Below are 11,287 nucleotides of genomic sequence, written 5' to 3'. Positions count from 1 at the left end.
AGTTGTGTTGATACCAAGTATATTTGGTTAATGTATGGGGTGAATGCATGTTATTGGAGAAAAAAACTTATACCTTATCAAATCCTACACTAATGAATAGGAGTGAAAATTAATAAATAAATAAATAAAAACTATATTTTTTTTTGAAAGAGAAATAAAATTTGATTTTTTTTAATCAAAGTCAACATTGTAACATATTTTGATTTTACAGGCACATTAAACAACTCAAAAGTAAAAGGTGGTGTTTGTTTTTTAATAGGTGCTGAAGTCTGAAGTTTTGTTTTACTTCTGATTAATGAAAGGTGGTGCTGAGATTTGAATCCATAAGAATGTTTGTTTTTGTAAATTGATATATGTCTGAAGTTTGAAATCTGAATCAATAGTTTGTTTTTGTAAAATCAGGTGCAAACATTTTGCAAAATTCTCTTGATTTTCATAAAATTTTCATTGCCGAAATTTATCTCAACAATTGCTGATAGATGGAAACAGTTAGAACCTTTTGGATACTTTTCAGACTTTCAATGCTATCGGGAATGCCGCCGGTGAGTTTGTTTGTGAAAAGATCGATACTTTTGATAGAAGATATATCGTCGATAGAAGTTCTTGTTTCACATTAATCTTCTAAGCTAACCTATACGTACAAAAATTATACACACACATATATATATATATATATATATATATATATAGAGAGAGAGAGAGAGAGAGAGAGATCTAGAGAGACAGAGAAGGTGGGGGCGTACATTTCACATGAGTGATGAAAAGACGGTGGCGTCCCTAGTGGAAAAAGAGCAATAGCCAAAGAGAATAAAAAAAAAAAGGAAATCATAGGAATTAAGATACTGGTTTATCACTTATTTATTCAGACTCTACTAAGTGATAAGAGGTTTTGAAAATAATAAAAAAATAAACAGTCTGAATTACAAAACGTCTGAATGAATTAGACATAAATGGTAATTAAGAGCCGAAAATAAAACAACAAACAAGGCCAAAATGTTCCTTCTTTATCTACATGCACTTACAAAGTGTGTTGGAGAAAAAGACGCAAAGCTTTCCTTCCAGAAACACGGTGGTTTTGTGCATTGTTGTTCACACTTATTCTAATAAGCAAAAATTCAACATGGGAGCATAGTTTGGATTTAACGGCACATTAAACAACTAAAATTTGACATTGCATTTCTACATGTATGTCCAATTAACGGGGAGTTGGTGTACCAAATGGATACCGACAAAAAGCATGGTTATTACTTTATATGCTATCGTCATTTTCAAGCAAACCCTTCCTTCCAGAAGCATGGTTATTGCTTATATGCTCTCGTCGATGCTTTTTTCTTGTCACCGACTCTTGGATCGTTGACGAAATTTGCATATCTACACTTCCATTATCGTCCTCTGGGTTTCTGATTAGTAATATTGGCATTTGGGGGGTTAGTTCGATATGGTTATGGTGCGTCCCTATCTCTATCTCTATCTCTATATCTATATCTATCTCTATAACTGTCAAACCAACAAACTAATTCACACTTCCATGGCATTTAGATGAAGGATAACGGTGAAGAGTTTCCAAAGAAGCTGCAACTTTACTCTTTTTCCACGAGCCCCCCTTCCTTTAGTGTTCGAATTGCTCTCAATTTAAAAGGTTCTGATATTTGATATTGTAAAATTGAATATGGTAGTGTCAGTTCGTAGGCATTTGGATTACATATAATTGATTTGATTGTGGGTTGGCAACAGGGCTTGATTATGAATACAAAGCTGTTAATCTGTTCAAAGGAGAGCAGCATAGGCCAGGTACCAAATTTATTTATTTCTATTTAAGGGTTTATATAATATAATTGAAGATGGTTCTTGTATCCTATTCCTCTGTTACCAAAAGAAATAATGTATACATCACTGCATTCTAATTAAGTTGTGTTTGTGGATCAATAAAACATACTCGTGGATAGACGAAGGACCGTATGAGAAGAAGAGTTAAACTCAGAGGCGTAAGAAGTGATCTGGATCCTTGATCACCTTTAATCTCAAACCTACCATGAATTGCGCTTGATACTGGGATTGATCTGGTGCATTCCATTGCATCTCATCCTAATGTGCATCTAAGTGGTGGAGATCCCTTCTTACGCATCTCACCTTGACTATCCTTCTCATTGGAACCCCACCTCTCATGGATAATTATAAATGTTACTAATTAACGCCACAAAGAGGATTTGAAACTTTRGAGAGAAGGCAATGTTTTGGGATAACCCAAAATATATAAAAATACATTGTCTTTCTTTTGTTGCAAAAAAGGGCATGATGCCTCTGAAGCGTCATTATCTTACCAGTCACGTGGATGGGGGAGGGAAATTGCATGCCCCATCGACAGATGAGTGGTACATGGAGTTAAACCCCAAACCCACGGCTTATTTTGTAAGGATGTTCATCTTCTTAGGCTAAAACCGCAAGGACTCTATTTATGGACATCCATGTACATATTCTTTTTTTTTATAAAATAAAATAGATAAATAACCTAACAAATGAAACATCATTATAGTATTGAGTACATGAAAAACAAAGTTGTTCCTCAGGAGCTATTGGGATGCCAATAACACTAACAATAATCTTAGAAGCATAGAGAAAACTGAATAACCAAATTACAAGGAGACATTCAACAGAGCAAGGACGAGTACATATGAAGAACGAAATATAGATGAGAAAGTGGCGAGAATTAGAGAAGAGACGATCAAAATCGGAAAATCCTATCCATTTAAACAGTCAAACTGTATATATTTTGTGTTTCTTCAACCATACATATAAGATATCAAAGTATTTCAAGTATTATGCTCTTTCTGGACCTGGAATATTTATTGGAAGTCCTTAAACAAGAATGCAAAACAACAAAAWATAAACCAAGTCTGTACCTGCTTATTGCTGGCTTACAATGGTTTTCTGTACTGGGTTACCACTAGATTTACTAGTTCCCATGGCTTCTATTATATTCTGCATCCTATCCCTATTTGTAACTTATTTTTTTTAAATGTAGAGTTTTTAAAGATCAATCCTATTGGGTTCATACCTGCTCTCATGGATGGCGATATGGTGCTTGCTGATTCTTTTGCGATCATATTGGTTAGTAACATCAGTGCTTACCTCCTCGAAACCCCTTCATGAAAATGGTTTACTTGTATGTATTCAAGATTCTTTGTATTGTTTTAGGAAGGACTTTCTTCCTTTGTTATTCTTTTTCTTGATGATTTGCTTAAATTTTTATTGTACAGTACCTCGAAGAGAAGTACCCTCAACATCCTTTGTTACCTTGTGACCTTGCAAAAAGGGCAATAAATTATCAGGTAATATCATTTGGTTTCTTGTTCTATAGCTTTTTATATTAGTACACTTGATGATAAATATATTGTACAAGCAACTGAAAAGCAATAACATTGGGTCATGCTGTAAATCACTGGTTATTATCTGTACTTGAGTCCAATTTGTTAGGTAATCAACTTCTTATTACCTCAAAGGCCTAGCCACCAATGGGTCGTTTACTAGCACAAAGTAGGTAAGTGCCGACTAGGTAAGAGTCACCATCCCATTTGCCTTACTGGGTAAGATTCTCGGTCATCAAAATAGCATTGTATAAGCGGCTCTTACCTAGTAAGCGCTAACCGGGTAAGAGTCACCACTCTCACTTACCTTGTAAGAGTCTCGGACAAATTATATTAATCAAAAGAGAAGGATATTACAAACCAATGTTGGGACTCCACCAGTATATTCTCTCGATCTAGTGATCTACTAGGATATGCTTATTTTTTTTTCTGTTTCTATATGTTAGGGGATGTTTGCCCAACACTTACCGGGTAAATGCTTACCTGTGTCACTTACCTTACCACGTGAGCATGGCAAGGACCAAGAATCTTACCCGTTAAGAAGCATAGCAAGGATCCAAAACCTTACCCTGTGAGGGAGAAAACTCTTACCTAGTAAGAGACGCTTACCAACAATTCATTTTGATGGCCGAGAATGTTACTCATAAGCTAAGTGAGTGTGGTGATTCTTGCTAGTAAGCACTTACGCAGTAAGTTGCGTTTGGTGAACGACCCCTTAATTTATGTTTATCTTGGTCACTTGGATTATTATGATCTCATTTACCCTATGATATAAGAATAAGTACACTGTTGAGTAAATCAAGTGATTTGAGATTTCTTTATTTGACATATTAATCTGTTTAATGTGGTTACAATATTGATTAAAAGTGTTATGATCCCTTTTATAATTAAGGTTAWGTTTTGGGATACAATAGACAGTTTTCATATTCATCTGTTATGGTTTATGTGATCATCCTGTTATAATTAYTCATCTTGTTTGTAATCTGTAGGCTGCAAACTTTGTTTGTTCAAGCATACAACCTCTTATAAGGTTACCAATTTTGGTGAGTAAGAATATGTTTCATTTCTTGATTCATAAACCCCCAATAAATATTGCTTCCACATGAATTTTTATGTTTTCTTCATTATCCCAACCTGCAGAAATACATCGGAGACAATGTTGGTCTTGAGGAAAAAGTACCATGGGTTCATAAGCATGTTGGAAAAGGCTTTACAGGTAAATTTTCACTTGTCTTTCCTTCCCTCAGTAAAGAAGGGTTAATAACCAGAAATAAAACACAAGCTAAGACAGTTATAAACCATAAAGCGTTTAGGTCTTTGTAATAAGGATAGAATTTTTGATCATTCAGGTTAAATACTAAGGGCATACTTGGTAAAAGAACTCTTTGATAGCGTTTCAATAAGCTAGCTTATTGCCGTCCAACGGAAGCTCAACAAATAAGCCAGCTTATKGTTACCAAACATGGCCTAAGTATCCTAAATAATAAAAATATGCAAAATTGAATTGTATGTGACTAGACCCAATATGATCTTCCATTGCTTCACCCTGTTGATCKTCTGAAGGCATATGGCATAATCAACTTGTAGACCTTACAGAAAAGGGTCAACTTCTTTCTATTAGTCATGATTAAGTTATGCCATACATCATATAATCTCTCTATTTTCTTGGCTTTCATCTACTTACAACAGTCTAATTTATATATTTTTATTTATTTATTTACTCAACTAGCATACCATGTTATGATGTTAGTATGTTACCACTATTTGTGATTTCTGTTAACTTTTGCAGCGCTGGAGAAGTTATTAAAAGATCATGCTGGGAAGTACGCAACTGGTGATGAAATTTTTCTGGTACATATACTCTTGCATCGTAATCATGCATAATTTAATACATGTTGATCTTTCCCAATTGAAATGTAACTATTTATTTCCAATGGCATAACTAAGCTGACCTGGATTCCCTAGATTCAAATAAAGAGCCTAGCTGAGCAGTTCGAGCTCAACTGAATAACCTTGTTGAGAAAACAGGGGTTTAAACAGGCCTTCATTCTTGCTAGCTTGTGGTGGTTCAAGTGGCCTTAAATGGGACAAAAACAAAATGCATCTTCGTAGTGGTTCAAGTGGCCTTGGATGGTTCAGTATGAGCTGAAGAGTTTTAAGCTCGAGTTGTTTAGGAGAAAAACCTTGGAGGCGTTCTATCTCACGTCTTAATTTCTAGCTTAATATATGAGAATTTATAAAAGCTGACTGGCGAACCGTTCAATTTGTGCCAACTTATGCAGGCTGATGTGCTTCTGGCTCCATATATCGTTGGTTATCTACAAAGATACAACTTTGATATGGTAGGCTCTGCTCTCTTTCACATTATTGTTTACAGCTTGTAATCTACTTCTGAGAGGCTTCTCATGTTGCTCTCAGATATACAATTCGAGAAATAGTTATCACCTTCAATATATTACCAACTTTAGAGAGGTTTGTCAGTAAATAACAAGAAATGAGAGAAAATGAGGATTCTCCAATTCAGATGAGAGGAGGTGGTCACTGTGGATGCTTAATAGCATCTGTATATGGCAAAAAAATGAAAAACTGAGGAACACCTTAATAACCATTCGTTAGCATGATATGCACATGTGCATACAAATAATTTGTCCGGTATGCACATGTGTACGTGCATAGAAACCAGGAAACGTCTTCAATTACTTGTAAGCAAGTGTGCATACGATAGAGATGAATTGTTATTAGGGTGTTCCTCAGTTTTTCATTTTTCTAGGGTTTTCCCCTGAACGTCACACACTCTCTCTCTCTCTCTCTCTATATATATATATATATATATATATGTGTGTGTGTGTGTGTGTATAATCCTGCTCTTCTTCGTGTATTGCCAATATATACAATTGAGACCAACAGAAATTTTGAATATTGTTTGTGAGGATGTTTACAATTGGTACTTGTTGGTGCAGAGCGAGTACCCTCTTCTTTCCAGGTTGGCAGAGGCATACAAGCAGGTACCTGCTATCCAAGATGCCATGCCTGAAAAGCAGCCAGATTTCCCCATCAATTGAGGGAAGAAAGGTAAAAGGAACCATTTTGCACTCTAACTATTGTATTACAACAATAGGTTAGTAGTTGATCAAATAATAAAATAGTGATCTTATGATCAAAAATGTAATTCGTAAATGATGTATTTACGAAGCTACGATGCTATAATTATTTAGTAGGTGAAGAATCGTGTGAGAAGGAAAGTTATTCTGAGAAGCGTAAGGAGAGATTTGAACGTTTGATCACTTTTAATCTCATGTGCACTCATAAATTGCACTTTAGAAGGGAATTATTTTGATGTATACACCAAACCGGCATTGTGAATCTATTATCGGTAAGTGTTGTGAAATCCCCTCGTCAGGGATTCGGGAATGTATAAACAACCCCTTTCCACTATGTAAATCCGAGCAAACGGTTCTTACAGTTGTTTGTCCTAATTTCGTTCGTCCTTTCATGAAATCAAACTCAACGGACCATACATCCGACTAATTTCATTCATAGCCAACGTATCCACCTGAAACGAAGTAATAATCAATGCATATGCCATGAAAATGTGATAAAAAAAAAAAAAGCTTCCATATAAAAACGATGTAAATCTTAGATTGAAATTTCATAATGCATAACATGTATCACATTTAATATGAAAACCGCATGTACTCACCTTGCTTTCATTGTACCACTAACAACTGAACTGGGAATCGATTGGTATCTCGTGAATCCTTTCGATGTCTGTCGGTATATATAAGTTTCAATCATTATCATTTGAGAATACGCCTTAACAACCAATGGTTAATGCTGGCTCTGATGGGTGGTTAAATTCATGTCTTGTCATCAAACTCCTCATAATTTATTAGTACTAAAAGAATTACATTTAAGCATCTTATTGCTTTAGTTGAAAGATTTCATATGAATTGGAATCTGGTCATTCACTATGACCTGCTAAGCATCGACGGCTGAATGGTTAAAGCACCACCCAACTCATAATTGGCGAATTCGTTGGTCCAATTCCTAGTGGATGCAGATCTGAGCATAGGTAGAATCCATTCTATAATTGTTCTCGTTACTTTTTGAAAAATGGATATAATAGTGTCGGTACCAAGTATTTTGATCCAGAAGGATAGGTGTAGTAATCTATATCTATATAAAAGCAAAATCTAAGTACAATGACATGACAGGCTGATAGATTTAGGAATTGATATAGGGTTTTTCTCAATTTTTTGATTTTTTGTTAGTTAAAGACATTAAAGCCCAAAACCATGTGTTCGATTATGAGTGGGTTATATTGGTCATTTTGTAAAGAGTTAATCTCTAAAATCTGCATAGCTCCTCTTCATAGGTCCTGGTACGTTTGGCCTTCTTGCTCCCCCGTTGTCGGATGTTTTAGTATCCATCATATATACATGCTTATTCTTCCATCTCCGTCATCTTTAGGGTCAAAAATTGAAGAAGCAAGAGACCAGACGCCTCATTCCCCCTCTATCTAAGTTTTACCCTCAATCTCCTTGCTGACATTTGATGTGACGTAGAATTCTTAATATTAATGTTTAAGAATTTTTGATTCTTTTGAAATGTTGAATTTGTTAAGGACTTTTTCATTTCATTTCATTTCATTTATCCATATATGAAAAATCTATGTTATGTTATGAATACTTCTTTATTTTTGATAATTTTACATACATCTTGTAATATAGAAGATTAATATGTGATCTCGAATTTCTTCATCTCTCTTAAATTTTACTTTTGACGTTCTTGATAGGCTTTTCCTTCACTGCCCAACAGTTAGTTTCTGTCACTATCGATTAACGGTTGGTTATGAATCATATCCTCTTTTTTCTTTTGATTTGAACATTTAATAGTCAAATCATTTTCAATATTGTTGGACATCAATAGGGTAAAAGATAAATTTCAGAAAACTCAATTTCTTTTAAACGGGAATTTGATTCATTCTTTATTCTAATTTTGCCTAAATAAATGCTTTGATGATAATCTATTGGTTTGTATAGACACGCTGGGTTCATCCAAACTTCAAAATCAGTGAATCAAATATAACAGATGCTCATCTAAGAAAAAACTATTTCTAACAAATGTAGGAAGAATCATTTTAGATCAGTTATAGACTCAATCCCAACTAGTTGTGCGGTATTCATAAAGTTAAAAACTACTTATGTTAATTAAGTAAATGAGTATGCTACTTTTGTGTTGATTTTAAAAGCATACTGTTATGAGTCATTAGTGATGTATTTAGTGGAATATTGTGATCATTAAATTGTAATAGTTTTGATGAAATTTTAATCTCTTTCAAATGAATAAAAAATGATATGTCAAAAGGACTTTTTCGCGTCCTTAGTCGGAGAATGTGTGTTTCATTATGAGTGGATAGTTTTGGTAATTTTGGCATGCTATGATACAAGTTTAGGTTATGAACAAATTTTATGTATCAAAACATACGTTATGATATGGAAGCATATCGCCTATCAGATGATTTTTGTGAACCTGCTTAAATTTCAAAATACATCAGGATATTTCGTCCTTGGAAAAGTTGGTTATGTGCTGAAATTACTGTAACTATTACAATCCTTATAAGTTTTATCCTATTTCCGTGTCTTATAGACCGAGGATCTAAGTTATTCTTACTCTTAGGATCAAGTGAATAGAAAAAGCACCACAACCAGGTGAGTTTTTCTCTCAATTGTTTTCATAGGAAATTTTAATTACCAAGTTGGTATTGATTCATTAAAGTTAGAAACACTTTACCGAATATTGATTTACGTAATATTATTTGTGTTTTTGTTTCTAAATTAAAATTTATCATCTTATAATAGTGATTTTAATTTACATTATAATGAGGTGTCATCCTCTAAACATTAGAAGTTTATCTTTCTTTTTTCTTAAATTTTCGATTTTTAAAAATATTTGATATGTAAAAGACTTTTTCATCCCTATCTTTAAAACATGAAATTCATTAGGATAAGGTTGTTTTGTTAATTTTAAAAACTTTAACTTCCAACTTTTTCATCTTCATTCTTTGAGGTGAAACCTCCAAACTCTTCCATGTGCTCCTCCATGATTTGTCCATCAATAAATTTCCTTTCTTCCTCTCTATCATTTGATATATTCTTCATTTTACAAACCATTATTATTCAACAAAATCTTTTTTCAGGTAAACCTTTTTCGCATTCTCCATCACTTGATTTTTCTTTCATTTTATAAATTGTTATTGTTCAACAAGATGGTTTTTCGGGTTTACTATCATTACACTAATTTAGATATTATTCTTCCTCTATATCACTTGATGTATTATTCATACAAATTCTTATTCTTCAACAAAATATATATAAAAAACCGATTATAATTTATATATATATATATATATACTAGTATATATATATATATATATATATACTAGGTTTGAACCCGTATATTACATGGGGTATTTTGCAATAATTAAATGAAAGCAGTATGCATTTTATAAAGAATCTATAATAACATGAGTAATATTAAAAGCTTGTAAAACAAAATTTATAACAAAATGTAGAAGAAATTAGGCAAAGGTAAGTAGTTAAAATATTAATAGAATAACAACCATGTATCATAGATTACTAAATACTTCTTTATATACAACATTCGTTGTTCTATAGTCAATAATACCATCATCATCTATAATTAATACTTTCAAACCTTGCTTGCTTTTAACTCTAGATAAAGCAACATATAATTGACCATGGGTGAAGACTGGTTGTCTTAGAAATAAACCAACTTTTAATAATGATTGTCCTTGGCTTTTATTTATGGTCATGGCAAAACATACATCAACTGGAAATTGTCTCCTTCGAAATTTGAATGGAATCCTTTAGGTGTCAAAGACATTCTTGGAATGAATGTCCAGCTTCCAATATTGCTTCCAGATATAACTTGTGCTTCTATCACCCGATTTCCCAATGATAACACCCGTAGTCTAGTTCCATTACATAATCCAGATTTCTGATCAATATTCCTTAGTAACATGATAGGAACACCAACTTTTAGTAATATCTTATGGTTTGGTATACATGATAATTTAAGACCATTTAAGACATCAAAAGAGTACAAAGTTTTATCAAACTGATCGTGAAGTTGCTCTGATTCACATAGCATATCTGAACTTAAGTACTCCTTTTCGTCTTCTGGGAACAATGATAACAAACAATCATTTATTTCTTGAACGACTTCATGTTTTGGTGTAAGTATTGCCCTTTCTTGAAAATAAGATGAATTGTTGATGTTTTCAAGAATTGAGGGATAGACAAATTGTATTAATGCAGATATAGGATCCATTGAATCGGTAATGAGAAGATCATGAGGTATCTTAATAACTGCCTCACCATCATTATCACCTCCAACTTTGCCTTCTCCTAAGTCCGATATCCAGTTTGCAAAAACCCTTGTTTGTTCAATTTCAGAACATTCACTATTTGTAGTTAGCCTCATGTTCTTAGTTAACCTTATGACTTTTCATTTTCCCCAAATGTAAGATGAGCTAAACGACGCATTTACAATGTCTTGTCTACTTACGTTGGGAATAATCGGAAGAATTTGTCTGAAATCTCCTCCAAAAACAATTACCTTTCCACCAAAAAGCATTTACGAGTCACTAATGCGTCGACTATTGAGAATATCGTTCATACTTCTATCCAGTGCTTCAAATGCATGCTTATGAACCATTGGTGCCTCATCCCATATTATCAAAGTAGTCTTTTTTATTAACTTCGCAACATCACTCTCTAGCTTTACGTGACAAAGAGAATGTTCATTGATAATTAGAGGGATTTGAAAGCGAGAGTGTGTCGTTCTGCCACCAGTAAGAAGTAAAGAAGCAATACCACTGGAAGCGACATTTAAACAAT

General features: G+C 33.5%; 2 protein-coding genes across 2 annotated transcripts; one reads left to right on the top strand and one right to left on the bottom strand.

The window, feature by feature from the left end:
* Positions 1-1,271: 1,271 nt before the first annotated feature.
* Positions 1,272-6,682, top strand: LOC112504683 (glutathione S-transferase zeta class-like). The gene is made up of 10 exons (XM_025108629.1): positions 1,272-1,447; positions 1,540-1,639; positions 1,735-1,791; positions 3,023-3,108; positions 3,258-3,329; positions 4,355-4,408; positions 4,506-4,581; positions 5,155-5,216; positions 5,648-5,707; positions 6,326-6,682. Exons 1-10 carry the CDS (start codon positions 1,439-1,441, stop codon positions 6,425-6,427), a joined length of 678 nt encoding a protein of 225 aa, XP_024964397.1. The 5' UTR covers positions 1,272-1,438; the 3' UTR covers positions 6,428-6,682.
* Positions 6,683-10,196: 3,514 nt separating this feature from the next.
* LOC112504681 lies at positions 10,197-10,871 on the bottom strand. The gene has a single exon (XM_025108628.1). It carries the CDS (start codon positions 10,869-10,871, stop codon positions 10,197-10,199), a length of 675 nt encoding a protein of 224 aa, XP_024964396.1.
* Positions 10,872-11,287: the final 416 nt, after the last annotated feature.

The sequence above is a fragment of the Cynara cardunculus genome, unplaced genomic scaffold (genome assembly GCF_001531365.2).
Source record: "Cynara cardunculus var. scolymus isolate 2C unplaced genomic scaffold, CcrdV1 Un_Scaffold_6495, whole genome shotgun sequence".
In the NCBI taxonomy this organism is placed as follows: Eukaryota; Viridiplantae; Streptophyta; class Magnoliopsida; order Asterales; family Asteraceae; genus Cynara; species Cynara cardunculus.
The sequence above is the reverse complement of the archived record's forward strand: the minus strand, read 5'-3'. Positions and strand labels throughout refer to the sequence as shown.

What these genes read in the sequence shown, in the direction of transcription:
- LOC112504683 (XM_025108629.1), top strand. An exon ending in ATTCTTTTGCGATCATATTG is followed by an intron (nt 3,109 to 3,257) that starts GTTAGTAACATC and finishes TTTATTGTACAG; the next exon opens with TACCTCGAAGAGAAGTACCC. An exon ending in TTATAAGGTTACCAATTTTG is followed by an intron (nt 4,409 to 4,505) that starts GTGAGTAAGAAT and finishes CCCAACCTGCAG; the next exon opens with AAATACATCGGAGACAATGT.
- LOC112504681 (XM_025108628.1), bottom strand. Translation starts at nt 10,871, where the DNA reads ATGAGGCTAACTACAAATAGTGAATGTTCTGAAATTGAACAAACAAGG.